Raw genomic sequence first — 26,668 nt, 5'->3', positions numbered from 1 at the left:
CAAAAGTCAGTGATTCTAAAAAAGAATAGTTGCTATTATCATTACTAGTCCCAGTACTACTTCCCACCCCAGCCCCCCCCCCAAAATTTAAACACTTGCTGTTTCTAGTAGACTATCAAACCAGTTCAGAGCTTTACTGAGGTTTTAATTTCAAAGCCTGAAGTTACAGATGCCAGAGGGTTTCTCACCTTCTGTAGGTAAATTTCCAGCTGTAGAAAACAGTGCTGCAGAAATGCCAAAACAGGAAAATATCCAGGGGCTCAGACAAGAGCAGAGGTCTCTGGAACAGGGCTCCCCACCCAAACTCAAAAAGGTTTCTAAGCAACAAATTCATCCCTTTAAACTGAACCCAGCCTAGGAAGTTAAGACCTGCTTCATGTCAGGAGAACCCGCATTGATACAGTGTAATTCACTGCTTTAAATGTTCCAATTAAAACTTTAAAAAACAAAACAAACAAAAAACACCGAATATTACATGGATTCTTATTACTCAGCAATAGTAAGAAAGTGAAATTACTTGTTAGGCTTCATTTCTGTAACGCCTTCCATCAAAAAATATTCCAGGAAACCACTGATGCAACTCTTAGCCAAATACTGAAATCACTAGAAGTTGCAACACGTAGTAGTTTTACATATGCTTTGCATGGTAAGGAATAAAAGCCATGGGACGCTCAGATATAAGATGATGCAATAAGCATTTAAGCTGGTATCTGTCATACTGGGATGATGTTCTTAAACATATGCTAGAAGGAAAAAAAATAGAAACAAGGAGGGAAACTTTTTTTCCCCAAGAATTAGGTAGAAAAGTTCAAAGAGAATAAATACCATCTTTACAAGATACCATTCAGAGTTTATTACTGCCTTCAAATGTGGGCATACTAGAATGGCAACCCTTTAGGCAGGAACAAGCAACCCTGTTGTACATGCACAGTTCTTAGCAGATCTGTGGGAACTGAAAAAAATGAAGAAAAGGATTAGCCTCCCTGCTAGTAAAGAATTCCACTTGAGCTAAACTCAAGTCAAACATGTATAAAGAAAAAAAGCTGTCTTCCCCTACAAAAAGAAACTTTATTGGGCAAACTGCCTGCAGACTCATTTTATTTCTTTCAAGCGCTACAAGTCTGGAAGTGTTTTGCCTGCAATCCCAACTAGTTTTGCATCCAAGGGCTACAAACAAAACCTGTTTGATACACTAGCACAACAAGTCTGATTACTACTCGGTTTTCCCATGAATGGCCAAGGTCCCAGCTCCAGCCTCCAGGACAGGCTGATTAATCAAGAATCACCAACAAATCCCCCTACACGTTCCAAGTCCGTGCGACTCTAAACCTGGGAGAGCAGGTCGTCTTCAAAGACGCTCTGCCATCAACAGGGCTGCACAGCACAGACAAAGAAATGTCTCAATAGAATCAAGTGCCATCTCTTCCCACAGGCCACATACATAAGCAAATTTGATCCTCCCTGAATCAGAAAAGAAAGAAGAAAGTTTGATTATTAGGCCCAGACTACTTGAGATAGTTGCCAAGAGCACATCTGGGCTGGGTGCTGGAAGAGGCCACTCACCAACAAGTGCTATGATTAACTGACAAAAGCAGCACTGTACCAATGAACACTCAAAAACTGAAACAGTATTTTTGAAGTGACTCCATGCGAAAAAAAAAATCACCTACAGACACAGAAAACTGCAAACATTCATGATAAAGACAGACCAACTATTCTTTTTTGAAAGATAAACAGACTACTTCTATTAAGCAAAATTTCCCGACATACAAAACAGCAACACTCTTCTCAAGGGGAGCAATTTCCTCAAATACAAGTGAGAAAGGAACACTATTTAAGACCCCCACATCGGGCTGACCCCCCACACTGCAGTCACACAGGGACAAAAATGACACAGAGAATGGCAGTTTTATAAAAAGGCTACTAATAAAGACAACCACAGAAGTAACAAGGAGTAACAAATAGTCCAGCACTGAGCTATTAAGATACTTGAGGTTGCTTCGTGCTTCAAAAGTTATTAGTAGGAATTGAAAATATTTATAGAGATTCAGCATCCCTCACGCAGACTGCATTTATACTGGTCATCTTAAGGTGTTTTAAAAAGACAAAGAAGTATCCCCAACTGAGTAATTTCATTAGGAGTAAACCTCCCCCCGAATTAAGTACATTTGTAACATTTACAATAACATGCTTTTTAATATAATAGATGAGAGATTTCAGAATACAGTTGTGTTGGTTTTTTTTTAGAAAGTATTTTAGAAAGTATTTGTGTTTTTTTCTTTGTAGAACAAACCAAGTTTAGAACAGAAAACACATCTATCATCATTGATGTCAAATTTGAGTACAACTACTGTCATAAGATGCTATCATGTTTTAAGAGTGGCACAAAGTAGCTTTCCCCCCTCAAATCTTACAACACCACTAGCTTCTGACCTTGCTTAGCACTCTGTTCTAATTGCAATAAACTCAGCTACAGCCCAAAAAAAAAAAAAAGAGCAGGAACATTATCAGATCACAGTATGATTATCACATTCAAGTTTCCATACCAGCTTCTTTGACATCAAAACTCACCAGTACGCCAAACCAACACCCTTGGCGTTTTACATTACGCCAAACCACAGAAATTGTTTCATCAGCTCTTTAGGCATCAGACAAATTTTGCTTAAGCGGCAAGGATTATCCCCTTGCCACTAGACAGTACAGGCTTAGAGAATTTTAATCTGTACGCTGTAAAAACAATCGCCATGCAAAATACTGAGTTGAAATGAAGACGTGTGTGCAGCCACACAGCTAAGGATGTCTTTCCTCTGACAGGAGCCAGCCAAAGACCACAGAAACCACTGCACCGACTCAAACCAGAGGCCCACACAGTCTGGCACTGTCCCCTACACCATCACTATGTGCTATGTAAGAACAGCACACAAACATGGCCACTTTTTGCAGCCTATTCTTTTTCTACTTCCAAACCACCCACAGGACTGCTGAATCAGGTATGTTAGAGGGCAATTCCCACCTAGTCCTTGTAGCATGTGCTTATAGACCCAGTGGCTCCAAGTTTGTTCATTCCCCTCCTGGCTGCACTGGCACAACCTGCCTCCACCACCTCCTACAGCAGCAAATTCCACTACTCGTCATATTCAGATTGAAAAATGCTTTCTACCATCTCTTTTACATCAGTCTAGAACTATGTTAGTGAATGCTCCCTAGTTGTTGTACTGTGGAATTTGCTGAATGACAGCTCAGCATGCATTTTAACCACTCTCCTCTTGACTTTACAATCCTTGATCACATTTACCCCTTCTCCTCTTCTCTAAACTGAAGAAACCAAGCTTTTTTTTTTTTTTAAATCTTCTTGTAAGGCAGCCTTTCTATTCTCAACCATTTTAGTCTCCCTCCTCTAAATCCATGCCACCTTTCCTAAAATGCAGAAACCAGAGAAACACGGGACTCAAAATGTGGGCACACCACTGTTTTATACAATAGCCAAGTGATGCTTCTTTTTGTTCACTATGCTCTTCCACATGTGTCTTGGGCAAATTTGGTAACAACAAACCAAAAAGCCAAGCTTCAGTAGCTGGTTCAGAAAAAATACACAGGCCACTCACTGATTTGGAGGTTTGCACTTCAACTTCTGCAACCAGTACGTGTCAAAGATCTAGTTTAAGCCAATCCTATTTTACTTTAGCGTATAATACACCTTACACTTATATAACACTTAGTGTATTACATATTTCTAAGCATATTTAATATATAATATTATATTCAAGTAAATATTCAGTTGAATTCAAAGAGGTGAATTGCTATGAAATTATACCCAAGACTTAAGAATTAAACATTTACGTAGCACTCTTGGAATTGAAGTAGAATCTCCCAAGTTTCTGCAGCCTCACTAGGAACTGACCTTTTTCCTCACATCAGTCTTGAAAATAGAGGAAGACTACGTTTGTAAAGGAAAACACAACTTTAACCTGAAAGCTTGAAGGTAGGCAACAAGCACTTGATTTTTTTTCTTGTTTTAGAAGCTATCCTTATTAGAAAGGGTTTCAGTAAAGTAACAGCTAAGTCTGTAAGTATTCTACCCAGGTCAGAGTCAACTAGACACAGAGAAGCTAAGGTCATTTTTGAGCACTTCAGGGATAAAAGCCTGCCCATAACCTCAACAAAGTTGTAAGGATTTCTACAACTTCTGTCAAATGAAATGAAATGCACCGGGTACTTCTCTTGCAGCCGGCTCCTGTTTGCCTGGAGGAACTGGAGAGTTGGACTCAGTGATCCTCGTGGGTCCCTTCCAACTCCGGATATTCTATGATTTTATGAAGTGGTGACACTGACCACCTGTAGTGCTTACTATGCCAAGACAGATGCCCTGACCCTCAGGTGCAATAGTACTAACAGCTTAATTTTTAGCTATTTTAGAACAGAGCAAACCTGTTAAGAATACAATTTTTAGTGACTACCAAATACTTGTGTTTAAACTACACAATACCACCACTGGCCCCTTTGGAATTCTAATCACTGGTATTATAATGGATCTAGCTTTAAATCAAAAGTCCACTCTAAATACAGCAGGGGACCAAACAGGTATCAATGCATTCAAATATTTAACATTAACCCTCAAATTGTGGTCTATGTACTTGCAGAGCAGTAAAGGTTAGTTTCTACTTTCTTAGAGCTGCAGAGCTGTGTTTGCAAACTGCAGTGACAGAAGCCTTTATGGCTGTTAGCACTAGTACTACATTGTATGTGTTGCAAGCAACTTCCCTGCATTAAATACATGTCTTCACTAAGTTTCAGTCACTTTTTCTGTAGAAAACTATACGAGGTAAAGAGGCTGCACAAATGCCCTCAAAAACCTGGGCAGGAAATGATAGAATTCACTGTTAGTTATGCACAACAAGACCATCATGAAATACTGGAACTGCTTCTGTTTATTAGCTAAAATGCAGAACTGCAGTTCTTCAGTATTTTCTAAGTGAACTTCACTGTTACTACCTTCTGGTGTGCTGCTCCTCCCACTGGGAATTGCCAGCAGAAAAAACGTACGATCAGAAGTTGGACAGCTTGCTGAGGAAAAGCCACCACCTCTCCACAATTTATCTCCACCCCCGCCCCAAGAACAGCATTTATTTGATCTAGAAGTTACTGACAGAATGTTCATACAGAAAACAAAACAAAACACACAGTTCTTTTAAACTGCCAAAGTTCTGAAGTTAAGTAGTTTTTGTCCTTTGCAACTGAAGTAAGAAAATAAGGTTATAAAAGTTAACTCCTGCTGCCTCTTCCTCACAGCATCCTCCTCAGCACGGATAAATTTCATTCTTCTATTCTGTCACTGTGCACCACTTTTTTTTTTTCTTTTTAAACAGTCCCTCTCACTACTCAAGCAATTGGGACTATATTCATAGTACTTTGATACTTTCACAGGCAGTGCCTGAAAGTAAATGGGTACAACAGTCAAGTACCCTATGTCAACAGCCACATACACCGTAGAGAACTGAAAAAAAAGTTTTGAACCTATATGCTTTTTGTTTGCTTTGTTGTTGTATTTATTTATTAACAGTTACAAGTATAAAACAAGTTTTAAAAACCAGAGTATTCTATGGGAATGGCTGCTATTTGAACACTATTTCCTTTGGCCAACAGCCTTTATGAAAACACAGGGACACTATCTTAAAGAGGAAGGCTATTCAATCTCCTTTCTCCAAGCTCAGTAAACTCACCAGGATTTCTTCCAAAAATGTTGTGCTTGCCACCTAATTATTTTAACAAATGAAGGGATATTCACCTTGCCAGCAAGAGATCTCATTATATTTAGTCACCTAAATGGGAATTTATTGGGCAGGGGTGTAGAGGGAAGAGTTGTATTTTGCTTTTTTGGGGGCTTTGCTTTTTATCTGACATCTAAAGGTGGCTGTGAAACTAATTTCACTGTGCCAGTTTACTGCACAAGTTTCATACTTGTACAAAAGGGAATGCTGTGCAAATTCCTGTTATGCAGCTCACTCTGCATATTAATAAGCATCACTAAAGCTTTAATACCAACACTACAAAGTTCAGTCAAGAATGTTTTTCAACTGTGAAGAAGAACATCTGTTCTGTTTAACAAGGTACTAACACTGGATAGAGCATATGCTAAATAAAATACAAGCATGTTAATCCTATCAATTTAACATTAAGTGATCACAAAAATTCAGCATTCTATTCTTTTTCCCTAATGAGCAAGTAGAAAAATGCAAGTTGCTTTTGTCCATCTGCTGCTGAGCTGGTGTTACTAGGCCACAAAGAGGCAGAACCTTCAGCAGAAGAGGCAATGAAAAGCATTAGATACCAGGTGGATTACCTCTTTAGTTGGCTGTTCCCTAGGTGTTAAACATTTCATTTTAGCATGAACCAAAGATATAGTGTTAATAGAACACATACAGAGTACATGCCTGGAAGCAGCTTCAAGAGGCTACGCAATGCACCTCTCTGCTTGAAACAGCACCAATCACATGAACTAAAGCAGTAGCTCACCAAGCAGAGCTACAGAGGCCTTGCTTTGGACCTGCATCCTTTCCTTAGTTACTTGCTTTCCAAAGCTAAGGCAGCTCCTGTGGACGCTTTTCAGGAGAATACAGGAGCAGAATGAGACAATTAGGTCTTGGGAGAAACCTCATGAAAGGGTGAGTCTGGTCTACAGTCTTCTTGGTGGAGAACCTGAGAGTCTCTCCCCCTCCCCTCTCCAACCATGCTGCTCTCGTGAGCACTGCCGGTTTGAGCGAGACCTGCTAAGAATTATTCTGGACATGGAAGTAGTGGCCACTGCAATTTTCCTCATCTAATTATGAAAGGAAAATAAGATTTGAGTTGCCCAGACAGAAAACAGATTGTCACTACCTCGTTAAGACATTTATTAAGCAAAAATCCAATGACATTCAGTAAAATCAACAAATGAAGAGTAGCCTTAGTTATTCCTATCAAGGATGAACTTCTCTGTAGAACAGTGATCAGGTAGACAACTTTGCAAACTGCAGTGCTTCATACTGCACAGCACTTGGTCAAGTATTTCAAGATCAGAGTCACTTACTACAAAAAAAAGTTTCATAGGCTTTAATTAGCTCAGTCAATATAACCTTACATTTCTCAAAACATTTCATCTTGCACTCTGTTTTCTGCACTAGCAGGAAACACACATTTCAAGTTTCATCTACCTTCACTATTCTTGACGTTTAAGATAAGGATTTTTCATTCACTCTGAATTTTAAGTACAGAAACACCAATGCAGAGTAGAATTACAGTGGACAGATGACTGGGGAAGCTGTATCCTGAATGCAAGTGAAAAAAATCACCTAATACAATTTAAGCTATATCAATTGCTGAGTTAAGATTGATTTTATCTCAATATAAGCACTGTCGATATCTAGCATACTTTTTTTTTTTTAAAAAAAAGGAATCTTATGGATTTAAAATAGACTAGGTCTGTGCAGGAAGTGATTAAATTAAAACTATGCAGACCAGGGCTTTCATCAGGTTGTACAGATCTCAGACATAAAAGCAGGCATCTCTTACCAAGGAGAGATTTTAACTGCAAGACAAAATGGTTCTCGTTTGTGGCAGAGTCTCAAACAGAACATCAGTGTGTCAGATCAGACTAAATGATAGCCACGGAAGAAGTACTTTCATGAAACCACTGTAAAAATCAACATGAATCTGGATTCAGTATGAATCTCCAGAGGTTGACAGAATTGCTACATATTTTAGAAATCAACTAATAAGGAATTTACCACTCCACCCCAATTTTCATTAGTGAATATTTCAGTTGTAGCTATTTCCAAGACTCATTTTACACTGTGCCTAAATTCAGTGATGCAAGTATCACTGCCAGTACTTTAAATTACGTTGTTAGACCTTTACGTGTATTTGCACTGGAAGTCAACACCAGTAGTAACTTAGTGTTCCCTTTGATAAACACAAGCTGTATTATTATTATCAAGTGCCTACAACAGAAGTGTTGACACAAAAGGTCACTTAAGTACCACCTGCTGAATACTAAGAGGCTATGCCAAGGCATAGCCCTGATTAGCGCTCAAGCATCAATTACAATACTACAACTCAAACTTAAGTTCAGTAAAATAAGATAACTTCAAAAGCCGATGGAAGCGTACTGGAAGCGGGTAAGCAATGCGCTCTCATACACGGTCTTGGTTCACAAGTACCATAAACTTTTTTCTCAGGTCAGCACACAAATAAACACTCTGTGTGTCAAAGAACTAGATCTCTGGAGAATTAGAGTCTTGTTTACTTAACCAGATGTACTTTGCAGGTCTAAGAATCAGCATTTTTCAAATGAATTAGCATGATCAGTTCAATGGTGCACTCCAGGGCGGGTCACATCAAGAACAGCAAAAAGAAAAGAGAAGACCCAGGGGATTAAAGACTTACTGCAACGTTTACTCTCTCAGAACTGCTAAGGGCTTTTTTTTTTTCTTCCAAATGCAAAACCATTACCAGACATCTAAGATTAAGGACAACGTTCCTAAAATTCAAGTTCTCCAGTATTGTTTAACTTCAAACAGGCATGTAACAATTTACAGGTTTGATTCTGTTTTTTTCACTGAAGTGCTACAAAGATAACCCTACAAAAACAAATGTTCTACAGGAACCCTGATAAAAAAAATGTATTCTTTGGGGTTTTGTTTTTGTTTTTTTTACTGTTCCAAAAGCAGTAAACAACACAGGAAAAAATATCAAGAAACATATGTTCTAGAAGAGCAAGAAGATATATATAAAGTAGTAACTGAGGGCACTTCTGGTCACTTCAATTGGCTGGACGGTCACAATCAAAGAGCAATGAGTGGTGCTCCTCAGGGGTCAGTATTGGAACCAGCACTGTTTAACATCTTTGTTGGTGACATGGACAGTGAAACTGAGCGCACCCTCAGCAAGTTTGCTGATGACACCAGGCTGTGAGGTGTGGTCAACACGCTGGAGGGAAGGGATGCCATCTAGACAGAGCTGGACAGGCCTGATAGGCAGGCCTGTGTGAACTTCATGAGGTTCAACAAGGTCAAGTGCAAGGTCCTGCACCCGGGTTAGGGCAATCCTGAGCACAAATACAGGCCGGGCAGAGAATGGATTGAGAGCATCCCTAAGGAGAAGGATCTGAGATCGTTGGTTGATGAGAAGCTCAAAGCAAGCAGGCAGTGTGCGCTTGCAGCCCAGAAAGCCAACCATATCCTGGGCTGCACCAAAAGCAGCATAGCAGCAGGGCAAGGGAGGTGGCTGCCTCCCTCTGCTCTTGTGAGACCCCACCTGGAGTCCTGTATTCAGCTCTGGGGCCCCCAGCACAAGAAGGACTTGAAAGTATTAGAACAAGTCCACAGCAGGGTCACAAAGACGATCAAGAGGCTGGCGCACCTCTCCCATGACAGGCTGAGGGAGCTGGGGTTGTTCAGCCTGGAGAAGAGAAGGCTCTGGGAAGAAATTATAGCAGCCTTCTGGTGCCTAAAGGGGGCCCACAAGAAAGCAGGAGAGAGACTCCTTATCAGGGAACATAGTGATAGGACAAGGAATAACAGCTTTAAACTAAAAGAGGGGAGATTTAGATTAGATATAAGGAAGAAATTCTTCACTCAGAGGGTAGTGAGGCACTGAAACAGGTTACCCAAAGAAGTTGTGGATGCCCCATCCCTGGAAGTGTTCAAGGCCAGGCTGGATAGGGCTTTGGGCAACCTGGTCTGGTGGGAGGTGTCCCTGCCCACGGCAGTGGGGTTGGAATTGGATGGTCTAGCTAAAGATCATCCAACCCAAACCATTCTGTGGTTCTATGATAACGGCACTCCGTTAGAACGTTTGTGTGAAGAATGCCTTGTGAAATCTTTTTAAAAATACAGATGTGCTGGACACTTAAAAGAAATCTAATGCAGTTACAAATTTTTTGTCAAACAGGAAGTTTTGTTAGAAAGAGCTTACGATCTTAATTTGTGCTTTCAAGCTTTATCACATCTCAAATCATAAGCCACTTCTGTTTTTCCAGCCATGACTACCAAAACTGCTCATTTCTTCTCCTGCAGCAATAATGCTATTTCAGTTCCAAAAGCCCTTCCACAGCGACTGAGAAAGAACAAATCCAGTAAAATGTCGAATTAAGACTTGGGCACTGTACCAGAAACCTGAAAGCCTAAGCTAGGTCCCAGCTGTCTAATTCCCTGTTACATTTTACTCTAAAATTCTGGTTCAGTGCTGTGAGGACAAAAACCATCAGATCACAAAACCTGCATCACCTCAGCATTTCACAGACAGCTAGAAGGTCCGAGGAAACAGACCCTGCTGGTGCTATGGTAAAGCCTGCAGCCTTGAAAACTTCACTTGTTTTCCAGAAGATACTCCCTTCCCCAAGCTCACTATGACCCAGCAAGTTTCAGGTTGCAAGACTACATCCATTAGATTTCCACTTTGTCAGTAACATAGCTACAACAGGGATGAAAAGTTTTCATTCTAAAATTCATTTTCATAAACTATAGTATGAGATTTAATACAATTATACTTCAGGTATTTATGAACAACAGTGATCACTACGAGCTCTTGTGTAGAATTACAACACAAAAGACAATACTTCAAACAGATGATGCATTCAGTTTTCTTACTTTGATCAAGTATCACAGTCTCCTAGCATGAGTAATTATGAATTTTAAAAGTACACCATCCTATACATTATGAAGAATTCAGTCACAGCTTTCTCTCTGTAGGACTAACTCTCTATAATTCTTTGCATTTCTAAGAGTTACACATAATACCGTATCATCATTTTGACCATATCTCATTCCAGTGTATCCAAAGGTTGGTTGATTTTCTTCATTTAGGGGATGGGGACTTTTTCCCCCCCCCATCTGTATGAGAGCTAATGATATTCATGTGAACTAAGTGCTGAAAGATATGATAAGAAATGTGGTAGCGTTTAAAGAAACGAAAATGTGATAAGATGAATGTATGCTACAACCACAGTACTTTAAAAAAAACTCCTCCTCTACATGAATTGGGTGATGAGGTATCCAAAAAACATTTTCTCATTAATAGGTAATCACAGAGTTGCTCTGGCATGACACTACTGCAATATTTTTTAGAAGCTTTGCTGATGTACTCTTCTTCAAACAAACATTTGTTCAAAGTCCAGAAGAATGTGGGCATGGATTGAAACCATTCTCTTCCAACATCCACATGCCAAAAGCCTGACATTCCAAAAAACGTTAGTTTAGTTTGAGTTTAGTAGAATCACAGAATCATTTAGTTTGGACACGACCTCTCCAATTCATCTGATCCAGTCTCTCACTTGAAGCACTGCCAACTTCACAGTTAGATGCCTGGTCTGAAAAACTGAAGTCTTCACTCTGAATACTGCAAAAAGAACTCCAGTCATCTCCCTACTGCCCTTTTGAAGGGAGAAAGAGCAGGTATTCAGCTACTTCAAAACAAACAAAACAACCCAAGTTGATATTTCAGTAAGAGGGGAAAAAAAAACAGACTTCCTTCTGTAGTTTGAACAATAAAAAGGAAAGGAAAGTATTGTTAATGGATATAATGTCACAAGTTTAACACAGAAATTAGTTAGAACTTTAGAGACTTCACTGATTTGCTTGGATTTTATGGGTATACATCCACTGTAAAACTATTCAGATGCTGTAACAAACATTTCATCAGAAACTGCAAGAAACCACACATCCAGGCTTTGAGCTATTTTGATCAAGGAATTACAGTTGCAAAATCTTCTCACAAAGCCCAGAGAATGGAAGTCACAGAAAATAAGTTTTATATGCCTCAGATATATGAAAACTTCAGCCATTTGCTTACGTAAGAGACTTCTTTTACTGCTGAAAAGAATGGGGGGAAATGAACAGATGCTGACATTCAGAATGATTGGGATCTTCAGTTATTTAATGACGGAATGACAAACAACCTAATTTTTCTCCTTCCTGTGAACAGAGTTTGCAACAGGAAAAAACACTCTTTAAAGTAAAGAACCTATTCTGCTTAGAAATAAAGACTCATGGCCAATTTGGTCTGTGTGGAAGGCATAACATTCACTCTACTGGTATCCCCTTCATTTTCAAGAACTTCCGGTGGAAAAGGTGTTCTTCTTCGGATTCTCTCCATCATGAGAAGCTGAGCTGCAAGCTGGAAACACATGTTTTTCAAAGGAATGAAGCACCAACAGAAATACCGTATTCATGTTGGCAGACAATCAAAATGTGACTTACTTGATCTACTGTCCTAGTTTTGCTACTGAGAAATTAAAGCACAGAAAACTGAACTACCTTGTTTAAGACTGAGCAGTTAAACAGCAGGCAGCAAGTTTCCTTCAAATTATCTGCTTTTGCTTCAAAGCTTATCCTACCTCCTATCACAGTCAGCTGAGCTTCTCCGTTTGTTTTCAAGGCCAGAGCCTTGTACAACTAATAATATAAAGTTTTCAGGAAACATCATTCCAAATACAGGAAGATCCTGAAAAAGTGTTTTCCATGTTTATCAAATCTCTTCACTACACAAATGCTGTTGCAGTCAGGTCACATTTGACTCCTAGAGGGACTTTCAAGTAGAAGAGTGAGAGTAAATGAGAGCACAGAAGCAGGCCCATTACCCGTGACACTGGAAGCCATCAGGATGTCACGGAACAGAGTCCACCCCATTGCACCATGCAGGTAAGTTAGACCTTAAGTACATACACCCAGCTCATTAGAAAGTTTTTGGTATGTGCTGGGAAAGCAAAACACAGATGGTTGTCATGCAGGAAACTTCCTTAAAATTCTGGACTACATGTCCTGTTGAAACACTTCAGGTACGCTCAGGAAAGAAACAAAACATAGATGAACATTCTACAGCTTTATATCCAACACATCTGGGACAGGAGACCAGAAGGTGATAGCAACACTTGTAACAACAGCTAAATGGCATTGCATATGGAGAAGCTGATGAAACTGGCCTGCAGTGACAGGTGAGGTCCCCAGAAGCTTACGCTGCTGTTGAAATTTAGTATGTATAAATAGTGAGAAAATTGTTCCTTGTGGGGAACACATTCACGAGTATCCAAAACTACAGCAAAGTAAGCCTGAGGTAGAAATTCCACACCTGAAGGCCAGGCCACCAGCCAAGACTCAAAACACCTCAACCAGCTAGAATGAGCATCCTTCGATCAACACAATGAATGCAGAGGAACAGCTGGATCACAGCAAGCAGGTAATTGTGAGTGTGGACAAGATAAGCAAATTCAAGTTTTTAATGTTGCTCCAAAGTGCACTTCTGCTCTTGTTCCTATCGCATCACTCAGTTTCTCCTGAAATACAGAACACAAAATTAAACTGTTCAATTATTTTCGACAGGTCCTAATGTCAGGGAGGATGTTCATGCCACCTGGCTGTTCTATGTCAAGTGCAGGAGGTCCAGGATCTGACACCTCTCCAGGTTTGTATAGAATAAGCTATACACATTTTGTAACTTCTCCCGATACACAGGAAGGGAACCAAGATTTTCTCCATAGCTAAAAACAGAAAAAAAAAAAAAAGGAAGAAGAGTCCTATTAACAGCTCAAAACGTTCCTTTTTATTAAGCAGTATCAGTCAGTCCCAGAAACACTTGCTACCTAAATCCCAGTCAGAAATATTTATAAGTAATGCTGGAAATGAAATCAATTTTGTTGTTGTTGTTGTTGATTTATTTGTTGTTTTCAAATGGGTGGGGGGAGGATACAAGCTATATGCAGCTCAAATTAAGCTAGTGAATACTCCTAAACTACCACTTTGGTGACTTCCGTAAAAAAATAAAAAAGTCTCTTTCTACTACTATATGGACTTATCTCCCTCTTAAAACTGCAAGGTCTAGAACCAGCTGCTGGTCATGGGAATGAAATGGTGAATTTCTGTCTCTAGCATGCTAACTCACCAACTCCACAGTGCTCTTCTGATTTTAACTGGTCAAGCTTATGACAGGGACAAACAATATTAATGAAGTAGTAATTCTATTTCCAATCTGATTAGTGAAACATGCAAACTATACTTTAGTATTTCCATTTTCACAATTACATTGTGGACTCAGAGAGCTTAATACCATGTTGATGTTATTTTGTCTTTATTTACCTCTAATTGATAAATATACCAAATCAGTGAACTCCCATTTTATTTCTGTCCACAAATCCTGGTTCTTCAGAAAAAGCTTTAGTTCTACTCTGACATGTCACTGTACCAATAGTAGAGACAGCATTAAAATGCATTTTTTCTTTCACTGGCGCTTACAGAGTCCTCAAAATTAAGAATGAAATGGGAGCACGACTAAGAAAATTTCTGTTCACATTAACCTTTTCTAGACAATACTTTAGTTAAAATAACTGAATTGAAATCTGCTCAAATACAGAAAACACGTTCTATAAAGGGACTAGCTCATAAATTGCTGTAAGTAAATCAGGGCTGTAGTATTCACTAGTATGTACAGAAATTAAATCTAAACCAGGTTAGTACATTTCTTAAGAGCTTTTTAACTTTAATACCCTTTCAGAAAAAAAAAAAAAAAACAACACCCCGTTGCTTCGCAATTACTCAGATCGCCTAGTTGCAATAGAAAGGAACTGAAAGCCTGACAAGCTGCATCCATACCTGAAGATGCAAGAAAAACACTAATACCCAACTTGCATCCGCCAGTAGACAATGAAGGAAGCATTATCCTTCCTTTACTTCTATACCCTCACAACAGAAGAAGAAAATCAGGATTGACTTTCCTTACAGTTTTAGGGTTTAGTTCTCAATGAACACCTCTTTATTCGCTCTCAGTCTTCCTAGTTCACACCTCATTTCAATTAAGACACACTTCTGCAGCTCTAAAGAGAGAGTGGCTCCCACTTCCTTAGATTACATGCAATGAATCCTTGCATGTAATTTATCATTAGTAAAAGCCTCAGCAGGTAAGACATCCTACAGGTTACCTATAACTTTGTGGTTCAGTTTTTGTCCATGAACAGTAAGGTGAAATAAACAGCTCTTGCAAGTTCCGCTCCTTGCCAGAGAGCCGTCTTCCTAGGTTTCACACAGCAGAAAGTGAGAGGCTGGTTTTACGTTTTGAGTGTATCTGAATCTATCCCCTCTGCCTGCACCTCTCCCTCCCCAAAAGCAAGTAATCACAGGAGATACAACTTCTGCAGTGCTGTTGGGTTACTGGGCTAACCCATCAGGCTAAACGGAGGGCTTTAAAACAGTTCTTCCACGACTCAGTCAGTACTGAGACGGATACTGACCTTCGCTAAGTTAGTGGAACACAAATGTTCCGGCCTCAGCATGAAACTTCTTCCCTTAGGAAACATTTTCTGTTCATGTTACTGCTTCCTCTCACAGCAACCGTTGCTTCCCTCACAATCCTGCTAGGCTCCTCCTGATTATTTAGAAAGCAATTCACACTCAGAAATCACAGGTGTAGTCACGACTAAGTGACAAGAAATATGTTTTTAATCAAGTCATCATAAGGCAACCTACATCATCATATTGCCGTAAACTGCAGGCAAGTAAGCTCTAAGTAAGTGCATGTTGTTCTCTCCCTCCAACCCCAATCCTTACTTTTAGGTCTCATTTTGTTCTCTCATCTATTGTACCAATATGAGAGTAATTAAAACCAACAGAGCCTCGCATACCCTTCATTTTTCATTTAAATCAAATGCATCACCTTTTTAAAAACTAAAATTTATTAAGTATAGTTTTGAATATTTTACTGAGAGCACTTCACAGTCATTACTGTTGACCACTGAGAGTCGAGAGATCTTGGGAGTTCATAACATTATAGACATCATACAAGTTACTTCAGTTCAGCCTCTTCTTTAATACTGAAGTTCTAACTTTTCAACTTGTAAAAGACAACCCTTTTAAGACAGTTAACCTTAGACAGAACACTGATGTTAAGGAAGGAAACAAAATGTCCACTTGCAGAGTAACGTAATTAACAAAGGAAAGAGAATGATGAGATTTACCTGCAGTTTAAAGAGAATTAACTCAATTTTTCTAGCAAGATGGCTAAGCCTTCTCCAAAAACGTCAGAATTTAGACAACTCCAGGACAATACAGAAATCAACTCATTCTACTCCGTTGAAAAGTAAGGTTTAGGCAATGTTAGTGTGGATTAAAGGATCTACAGGGCACGTTCTTTTAAAATAAAAGTTTAAACACGTATGTTATTATGTGCCTTGGGTGGTACAGTATGGATGTGGTACCATATGGCTACAAACATACGGACAGTTCACTTTTTTTTTTTGAACAAGAAGTAGTAACATTACTGTTGGTTTATTCCATGAATTTAATCTGCTCATCTCTGTCAGTTACAAACTATTAGTGAAATACTGTTCCCACATCCTTTAACATCCCCACCTGAAACTACTTTTTGGCAATACAGAAGTAGTAAGAAGATCTACACTACTACAACATTTCTCTCAAGAGCAAGACAAAAAATAAATACAAGCAGCATGGAGTTTTATAATTCCAAAGGTTATAGCAGAAAATGAAACAGACCCTCAGACAGGTCTCTTTTTATAGCAGCTGACTGTGCTTCTAAATTGTCAGCGCATTGGTAGTCCTCTACAAAACGTATATATTAACTGCAGATAAGGGGGACTAAGCAGCCATACCTCATAGCATTAACACAACCTGAACTGACACACAACAAGCAGAACAGCCAGGCCACCCGCCACCAGAAAACAGAGCTTTTCCCCCCTTCTGCATACCTGGTTCCCACCACACATCTGAATGGCTCCAGCAGCTGAATCAAAACATCATTTGTGTGAGGTACGCTAATTTCCTTTTCAGAACATAAAAGGATACAGCCTTAATGCTCCAGTCTGAGTCCCGATGGCCAGTATTTTCTGAACAGGATCAAATGCCAGGGCTGAAGGTTGATAGGGGAAACCATGGCGCACAGTCTAACAAGTCAGAGCATCGTAGTAATGACGGGACAAGCAGCAGACCAAAAATAAACAGAATCAATATCATATGTTAGGGAATAGGATTCAGCATTAATCACAATTAAGAGAGGAACCAACAGATTGAGAATAACAGCTGTCCTATATGCACCAATTATGAAAGATTTTTTTAAAGTTGGTCCAGTCATTCACCCTTGATCACCAAATGACAGTCATACTTACTGAAACTTAATGTGAATCTTGCATTATTTCTGTACAAAGACTGTATCAACATGGCATTTTATTTTTCCATCCATGTCATTCTCCGACTACTCCTATTTTAACCCTAAGAATGGCACTAAACCATTAAAATCTGTGATGTTCCTAGGAAGTTTGGCAACAAAGCCAGACTTGTTGTCCGAACTGTTACAAATTGCTACACCTGCTTGTCAGAGCTACCTCAATTTCAGTCTGACAGGCCCCACATGACAGTGCAAACTCACTCATCACCTTTACAAAAAAACAATAAAAAAAAGCAACCCAACCTCCACAGAACATCACTCTCAACCTCTGCTTCCCTTCAAAACAAACTAAAAAACACTCCTGAAAAGAGGCAAACAAAAAACATGCCACAAAAACAAAACAAAGCCCCCTTAACCAAGGGATTCTTTCTTAATATGAGGCAGTTGGCACATTTTGGTTTCTGATTAGCCAACACTAATTTGGTAATCGACCAAGCAACAACCCCATTACGCTTCTCAGGCTGCAATTAATCGGAGTCAAGAAGAACAAAAGCATTATCTATTCTGACTTCTACTATAGATGTGTGCAATGTAAGCCATACAAACACTGGCTTTTCAACTGCAAAACCTCTAGTTTAACGCAGGGTTATTTTAGGACCTCATAAACGCATAGCAAACTTCTGACAGACTCCTTTTACTTCAGCCAAGTTGCAGGCATAGCTCACAACTCTCAGCGTTTCACAGTGAGTAAAATCTAAGTAGTAATAGCCCTGCTCTTTCCCGTGTCCTTCACGAGCAACTTGTAAAAGTGGCAGGAACGCCTGCAATACTAGACAAAACAAGGAGGCGAATCCACAAACAAGCTCAGCCATACCAAGCTAGGCCACGGGTGCATTGTAAAGATAAAAATGGGTATTGATATTCAAATCAGTTTTTATTCCTCTAGGTACAGCTGGCGGATTAATTCGCTGCATCATTTTCCAAAAGCGTGCGGGCACTAACTGCAGTTATCGTATCACACGCAAGCAAATGACAAAAAAAAAAAAAAGGGAACTTTTCCTCCGTCTCTGGAGAACCTTTGCAACAGCAGCCCCGGCGACTTGGCAACACACTGCAGCCGAAGCACCACAAACGTCTACAGCCCCCTCCAGGCGCAACGGGAGCGGGGAGCCGCGTTCCCCGGCACGCAGAGCCCCGGACCCCCGTCCTCGGGGCCCGCCAGCGGAGCCTGCCGCTGAAAGGCCGCGACAACGCCGGGCATCCCTCCCTCCTCCTTCCATCCCCACCTCCCTCCCTCCTCCATCCCGCTCTCCCCCGAAAGCCCGGGCGCACCCCGCCGGCATCGAGCCCTGCCAGTCTCCGGGCAAGCTGCTTGCGGACACGGCCACCGCTTCTCCCCTCCGTCCCCCCGACCCCCCCGGGGCGCACCCCGAGGCCGCCGCGTTCACCTTGCAGAGCTGGAAGTGCTCGGACTGGAGCGTCTCCTGGATTTCGCTCTCCCGGTTGCCCGCCTGCTGCTGCTGCGCGGCGGACGACGCCGAGGCGGCGGACGAGACCGCCGTCAGGCCGTCCAGCACCTTCCTGATGTTAAATTTCCTCATGGCTCGCGGCGGCGCCGAGGCAGAGCCGAGCGGGGAGCGCCGCCGCCCGCCCCGCCGGCGGCAGACGAGCCCCCGCGGGAGGGCGACGCGCTAGTCCGGCAGCGCAGCGGCGCTCCTCATCGGGGCCCGGCGGCTGGAGCCAAGCAAACGGCGCCCGGTCAGCCCGCTCCGCCGCTGCCCGGCCCGGCCCCGCCCGCCGGGGGCTCACGGCTCGCCCCGGGCCCGCCCCGGCCCGTCCCACCCCGTCTCTCCCGGCCGCCGAGCCGCCCGCAGCCTCCGCGCCCGGCCGCGCAGCCGCCTCACATGGTGCCACCCGGCTCCCCGCCCGCCGCCGCCGCAGTCCCTGCTCCCCCCCCCCACCCGCCGCCTCGCAGCGCCCTCCCCTCCCTCCCTCCCTTCAGCCCCGGCACCCTCCGCCCCCTCGGAGCTGCGTGTGCCGCCAGCCAGTCACCGCCGGGGCTTCTCCCGGCTGCTGCCGCCGCCCGCCCCCGCAGCCACCAGCCTCCCCCCACCCCTCCTCCTCCTCCTCCTCCTCCTCCTCCTCGGGCCGCCTCGCGGTCGCTCCCCCTTGCCTGACAACGCGGAAGCGCAGCGCCCCGGGGGGGCGGCGGCGGCAGCAGCAGCAGGAGGAGGAGGAGGAGGAGGAGCGGTGCCAGGGCTCGCAGTAGCCGCGCATGCGCTTCCAAAGGGCCGGCACCCGGATGTGGCGGTGCCCGCTCCGCCCGCAGCGCCGCGACGAGGGGAGCGGGCAGCGGGGTCCGTGTGGGGATGGGGACGGGGCCGTCACGGCAGCGGGGACGGGAGCCCCGCGCCGCCTGTGGGCAGGGAGCAGGGGGCGGCGGTGCGCGGCTCCGCCGAGGAGCGCCGGCTGCCGGTGCGGCGGGGCTGTTAACGGCCGCGCTTCCTCACAGCCTCCCCCGACCGCCGCCGGCAGCGGCACGCAGCGTCAGGGGGCTCCAGGCTGCCGGCCTGTGCCCTGCTTTTGTTTCCCCGTCATTAGTAGAGCGTATTCCTGGATTGTGCCCTTAGTGGCTCAGGTGGTGGTTGGTATTCCCCCCTCAATCATTTTGTGTTGCTGAAGGCAACTACTATTCGTGACTCAGATCACTGAAGTAAAACAAACTGGACGATCAGTTACCACTTTTGGAGGAAACCTTGTATAGATGTGGCTCAGGACATGGGCCTGCATCCCCCAGCTGCAGCGGGAATGCCTGAGCAGGAGAAGGCTCAGCCTGCAGTAAAATGGCATTTACAAGTGGTGCTTTCAGCCCCAAAGCCAGGCGTGCACAATTAGCGCACTCAACGTGACAGTGCACAGACGAATAAGCACAATCAGAGTGCTGAAAAATAGTTATGATGCACCCATAATAATAACCTCAAAAGTAAAAGTTCCACAGGTTTCTTAGACCTCTAACCCCATGTCAGTTTAAAGCCATGTTCCCAGCAGGTGTATGATGTATAAAGATTCAGAAGAAACCCGGACAGCTTACATACTCCATTTATGAAGTGACTGCCTAATGAACTTAGAGAGCTGTCCACCTGTGTAACCAGGACCGTTGGACGCTTCCTCAAATCATCTTGGTGAACATGTGAAAGAATGCTTCCAGAGACGACAAAAGTCCTAAAGTAAATAAAAGTAGACCTAAATAAGCCTCATTAAATATCTGATAATAATATTTCATTTTAAGAGAGAAGAGTGTGCATTGTCTTTAATTATCCATTATATATTTTATCTAACAGCCTGTACGTTACAGAAATAATGTCTGTTTTTTTCCAACTACTCACACATGCTTATTGTAGTACGCTAAACTGGGAAGAAAACTTCTGGAACTCAACTGTGCTTGACTGAATGGTAAACACTGATTGTGTTTACCACATGCATTGTGTTGATAATGCATACCAGTATAACGTTAAGAATGTAAATAATAGTCCATCAGAATCCTGTTATCAGCATACGTCAGGCCAGGCCCTGCAAGCATTCCTAGCTACAAGATTCATATCACATCTACTCTCATTATTTATATTAATTATTTATAGAAATTGTTAAGGAAAACAACCGCAAAACTTGCTGAAGAATTAAAGGCCTTTATAAGCCCTCCTTTTGCATACTGCAGTCACTTTTTTTTCCCTCCAATGCACTTGGCCCTTGACTCCATTCTTTACCTGTTATATATACTTAGAGATTGCATTTCATTTTCTGTTTAGATTAACACTGAAAGCAAGGAGGACCTCATTCATTATTGTAACGCTGTACCAATACTTGCAAACATTTATACAAGATATATATTGCAGTATATACAAGGTTGAGACAACAGCATTTCACTTCTCTCACGCTTTGTAGTTAATGCCATTCAACAAGTCAATGCTTTCTGGTACAACTCCTGTAAAAAGTGAATGACAATCTTCTGTCATACTGGGACATCAGTGGGAACAGTAGTAGGACTTTCATTTTATGGTTTTATAGCAAGCATCCCCATTATCTCTCATGATTTAGCTGCTGTGTTTCAGAGCTTCTTTGAGGTCTTCTGCTGTTACCCAACAGCCACATCCTGTTTGCAAAACAGACTGATTCTGCCAAATTTCCTTAGTTCATGTTGCCTGCTCAGACCTTCCGGACACTGATATCTGAAATCTCTTGCCAATATTTTACACCCCCGTCCAAAGCCTAAGTGACTTACACAGCTGAGGATGAAGCAATGAGACCCAACTAGATTGCAACCACTTTGTGTTCTACTGTTACAGGATCCGCCTGTGACAGAGCCACTGTTAAATGTTCGTGAGTCAGCCCCCACCAGCGCATCTTCATGGGCTACGCAAATCCCTGCTACCAAACAAATCCACTTGGCTTTAGTCTTCTTTGCCTGCCTTTTCTTACTGATCCTCTTATCGACCGCTTCTTGAAAAGGAGAGAAAAACTCACTTGCTCATTTCTTGATTCATATCCTACAGATACCACATTGGCAACCACTATTCCTTGTAGGTATTTAAGCATGGTGCACGTAGTGTTGGTATACGTACCAGTGCAGTCCCACAGACCACAGTTGTCATAGGTCAGACTTCAGTTGGTGGGTCTTTTGCCTCAAGATAATCACCATAACTTTATGGATAACTGGAGCGCAGCCATCGCTGTGCTTATGGTCTTTATTTTTTTTTCAGGGGCAGGCAGTGGTAAACCACCAAAGCATTAGCATGAAGAGGGGATAGAATGATTGCAGTCCTGCACAAGCCAGAGCGAGTAAAATCTCACCCAGTTATAATGCATGCTAAGACTTGGTAGAATAATCCCAGAGCAGTGGGTAGGTAGTAAAGGGACAAGTCCTCTCACGGCGTTTTTCATTAGTTCATATGTACACCCAAAAGTGTTACTGGTTGTATCCAGAGAAGTTCACGTACTTCAGGTGAATTGCACACCATAATTATTGCATAGATGAGGAAAGGACCACCAGAAGGGGCCTCGAGATCTCTGCTTGGCATGTAACCTCACTAAAACTTTTGACAGTCAATCAACCCAGGCTTTGAAGACTAATGAAGAGACTTCGCTTTCCTGAGAACTTCTTAGTGGTGCTTAGTCACTCACACTGCAGAGTCAGAATTGACTGAGACCTATCCAAACATTTCCTTGCCATAAATAGAAAGAAGCTGGGATACATTTTTGAACTAATCTTATTCAGGTGGTTTTACTTAACTGCATTGGACAGGACAGTGTAACCACAGCTCCAAGTGAGTTTTGGAACCTTTCCTGGCGGCTGGGAAACTGCTCAGGTTCTTTAGACTGTGAGCTGTTGCCAGACAAACATCTGTGATTTTTTTTTTTTCCCCATTAATCTGTATTGGTGAAAAGTCCAAGGAGGACTTCCAGCTTCAGGTGAACTTTTTGATATTTCTGCAGCTTACTTGGAATACGCTGTAAGCAAGAAGGAAATGGAGAGCACGTGTTAATTAGTGGGTCAGTCCCTAGAAAAAGCTATGATAGGACTTGTCATAAACTCAGCTGGAAATAAACTGTCTAGTGTTTGTAAATTCATCCATTTCAGAAACAGCCCCATTGACCATTCCTGTAATGATATGATGAGTTCCTCCTGCATCTGGAAGCCAGCGTGGTCTTTGGCAGGCTCACAGATTATGGGCTTCTTTTATTAAAGACCTATGGAACAGCATGACTAACACCTCGTGTATGGATGCCACTAGGCAGAAAGAGGGCACATCCTGTTTCTGAAGGGACTGCACCAAAATTCCTGCATTTTGAGCTCCGGCCAGTATAGTGAGATGTGTATACGTTGGTTGTTGAAGTGTGAATTAGAAGGCTTCTCAGCATTTGTCTACACAACCAGCAGAGGCGCGTCCATGTAGCTGCTTTGAGTTGAGCTGGAGCATGGCAAAAGAAGCAGATACAGCTGTCTTAGAAAGCATTTAAGGATACTGTTAGCAGTTGACCAGCATAGATCTGACTGTTGGCTGATACCAGTGATATGCGACACAAGGCCAATATGCACTAGCAAGGAAGAGTACATAAGGCAGAAGGAAGGTATTAAAGCAGCACTATGCAATGGAAATTTGAGTCTTGTAAAGAGGTCGTGCACCGTCCTCCTTAGTGTCTCACATGCGCCTTTGTCCCACCACTGTCACCTTGGACCAGACAAAGACAGCGTCAGCTATTGAAATATACACAGAAATTTACCGTTTCTAGTGAAAGCACATTTATTGCTTATTATCTATTGACCTATTTATGTATTATTCTCCTCTTCACTGAAGATACACAGTCCTTTCAAAAAATGTTATAGTTAAACATCCATCTATCACTCTTTACATAGAAAATTAATTATGCCAAAGAAATATTTAATGAGGATGTTAACACCACATTTTTTGTTTTCAAATTTACTTCCATTACTTTCAGCCACGTCTTCAGTACCTAAGGTTAGGTCGTCTTAGCAGCACAGTCTGACTGATTTGGCTTCAGCCAATACTTTCCTTTTATCACTGTCTTCTGAAGGAGTAATTTATTTTTCCACTCATCCAAATCTTCTATGTCCAGTGCAGGCACTTAATTAATTTTGTTCTTATGTTGTACTAAAATGCACAGTTCTTTTTTGTTCATGCAGTCTGTCATTTTCCTCTGCTTTCTATATCACATTTTACTTGAGCCTGGGCCAGTTCAGTGTTAAGAACAGAGGCATTTCACCTACTCTGCTCTCATTCTTTTAGTTACAGCAGCTTCCTCAGTTTTTTTGAACCCTTTAAATTAATCTCTCCTGCAATTAAAACAGGTAGTTTTGGTGGTAAAGTATTTCTTTTTTTTTTCTTCATGATTTTTAGTGTAAGGAGCATAAACAGTCCTACGAGCAGGTTTCAGGACTCAGGATTCCTCCCTTCTCATTTTCTTTTCACAACTAAGCACCACCATGGCTAGGCAGCCCCAGAATGAGCTGTTTCAAGCACAGTGTTGTGCTTTGGCTCCTAAAATCCACATCTGCCGTACTTCTGTTCAATTCTTTGTCGTATTCTTTTAGGCCTAATTTTATTTTTATGGATACTTTCTTGTGTAGGAATTCATCACAGTATTTATCTCCCACTTGAAATGGAGTGTTTTGGGGTTCTTGATCTCTGCATATTTATAATAAAATAATTACTTAGATATTTCTAGTGGACTGTGATTGTTTACAGGAGGAACATGTAATATATACAGTCAATATTTAAGTTTGCTTAGCATGTTGTATTTTTTTCCTTAGATGCCAAAGTGAAATTGCAAATGATACTGAGGAATTTCCAATTTTAAGCTGACTTAGGCCATCACTTCAACATGTAATTAATCATATGTTCCCTTCAATGCCATCTGTGCACCTTCTTTACACGATGTATAAGCTTAAGCTACATCAGAAGACATGGTTACTCAACCACGTACAAAACTTGCATTATTATTTGCATTAGGTCATATTTCTTCTGTAATTGGATCTATTTTGAGAAGTACTTGAAACATATTAGTGCAGAATCATATAAGCACAGAATAACTGAGGTTGAAAGGGACTTCTGGAGGTCATCTGGTCCAGCTGTCCACTCAGTCGTAAGCTAGATCCAACTTCAAAGTTAGATCATGTTTCTCGTGGTCGTGTCCACTTTTAGCATATATCCAAAGATGGAGATTCTTTTCTTTTGCATTATTACAAAATGAAAATACAATTTCACATCCCATGCTCTGCATTTTGCTGTTTTCGTATTTTTACACTGGCAGTAGGCCTGAGCCAGGATTAAAGCCTCAGGCATACAATGCTAATACACCCAGAACAGGTTTTGAACAAGGCAAGGCTTTTATCTATATAGAAAAAAAGTATGGTTTAATACTTTACTGAATAATGAAAATTGTTTTGTATGTATTTATCATACACTTTATGGTCTTCAGTCAACTATAATACAAGTGCTTCTTATTACAATGCCACTTTGAGACCTGCATAACAGAGTGAAGCAAAATATGAAATACAATCTGTCTCCATTAAAAGGCAGCAAAATATTGCAAGTGAAATCAACACAAGCTTTATAAAACAGTTAAATTAAGATGAAGTATGAGTGTCTGCCAAGAGAAGAAGGGTTTTCTTGGACTAAATGAATTAAAGCTAAAATATTATGAACAAAACTAATTTATCCATTCTTAAACAGAATTATGGTGCTGCAATTTAAAAAAAAATGTCTTTCAAATTTAATGATCTGTTTATATACAGCATTTTGTACCAAGTGTAGCATTTCAGATAGGATCTTTCATCAATGAGTCATTTTAAGTGACTACCCACTACAATGAAAAAAAAAGTTCACATTTTATTATTGTCATTGTAATTACGGCCCGTTAGCTGGGAGGGGATTCCTATTGTACAGTAGTTTAGCAATCTAGACAAGTACTCATTTGGACTACAGAAACATTAGTCTTTGATTAAAAATGGCTAGTATTTCACTAGTATGTTTTCTTCTTTAAATTAAAAGTAATGAATTACATAAACTGCAAGGCTAAAAAAGCAAGCAGGCAGACTATTCCTTTAATGACATTGAAGCTAGAAGACCCAAAATGTGTGTATGCTTCATTTCATTATGGGTTTTTAATTTCTTGTATTTTCATCATGTTACCATTTTGTGGGAATATAAACACTTCTTTTAACACCATTGATATTCAGAAATAATAATGCCAGATATGTATTTAAATTTTTTGATTAGCTCAGTTGTGCAAGAAGGGTTCAGATGTCAAGACAATTGAAAGATTTCCCATAAAAACAAGAAAAAAGAAAAAAGAAAAAAAAAGTATTCTATATGCTTTTAACTTCACTGCAAGCATGGTAGACAGAACCTCTTTATGTGTCTTCTCCTATCCCTCCCAATCGGTGAAACAGGAGGTGAAATGTAATGACAGCTGAGACTTTCCGAAGAAAACGCTAGTACCCTCAAATTAAAATGAACATCATAACTTGAGATTAACAGAGCAAATAATTGTTTAAGAGAAACTAAAACAGTAACAAGACAAATGGGTAGGAGAAACCTAGAGTATGTAGGACAGGTTGAAATGTATTAGTCATTGAGTCTGACAATTCTCATTTCTCCTATTTTTTACATTTTTTGTTTTTAAATTCTGTCCCAACATGCTAGTCAGTAAGCTTCTTTGGAGGAGGCTTTAGGTCCCATTGGTAACCTAAGACTTTTTGAAAACCTAGCTGAAGGAATTGAAATTTGTCTTGTAGTAACTGATTGAATTAGAGCCTAGAGCTAATTATATGCTTTAAATATATCACTTTATCAAGTGTCGTCATGCATTGCATTGTCCTGACTGGAATTTACAACTATTTCTGGGATTAAGATAAGTATTTTGATGTACTGTCACAATTTTGAGCTTTACTTCAGGCAAGGCGTGGAAGGGCTCATTACTATCTGATCCTTCAAATCTCCTTGTGAGCAAC

At 41.3% G+C, this 26,668-nt stretch overlaps 1 protein-coding gene across 12 annotated transcripts in view; it reads right to left on the bottom strand.

The window, feature by feature from the left end:
* STXBP5 (syntaxin binding protein 5) overlaps positions 1-19,479 on the bottom strand; it is a 114,403-nt gene extending 94,924 nt beyond the window's left edge. For 7 of the 12 annotated variants that reach the window (XM_080588500.1, XM_080588501.1, XM_080588498.1 and 4 more), the window contains exons 1-2: positions 18,588-18,992; positions 16,821-16,918 (exon numbers count right to left, since the gene is read on the bottom strand). In XM_080588500.1, the coding sequence (XP_080444626.1) occupies positions 16,821-16,918; positions 18,588-18,740 (251 nt within the window). In that variant the 5' untranslated portion in view covers positions 18,741-18,992. Of the gene's footprint in view, positions 1-16,820; positions 16,919-18,587; positions 18,994-19,043; positions 19,063-19,312 lie in introns of those variants that run through there. The other 5 variants (XM_080588497.1, XM_080588499.1, XM_080588492.1 and 2 more) reach the window with 4 other exon arrangements.
* Positions 19,480-26,668: the final 7,189 nt, after the last annotated feature.

Source organism: Anser brachyrhynchus, assembly GCF_964034855.1.
Source record: "Anser brachyrhynchus genome assembly, chromosome: 3".
NCBI lineage: Eukaryota > Metazoa > Chordata > Aves > Anseriformes > Anatidae > Anser > Anser brachyrhynchus.
This window is presented reverse-complemented; position numbering and strand designations above follow the sequence as displayed.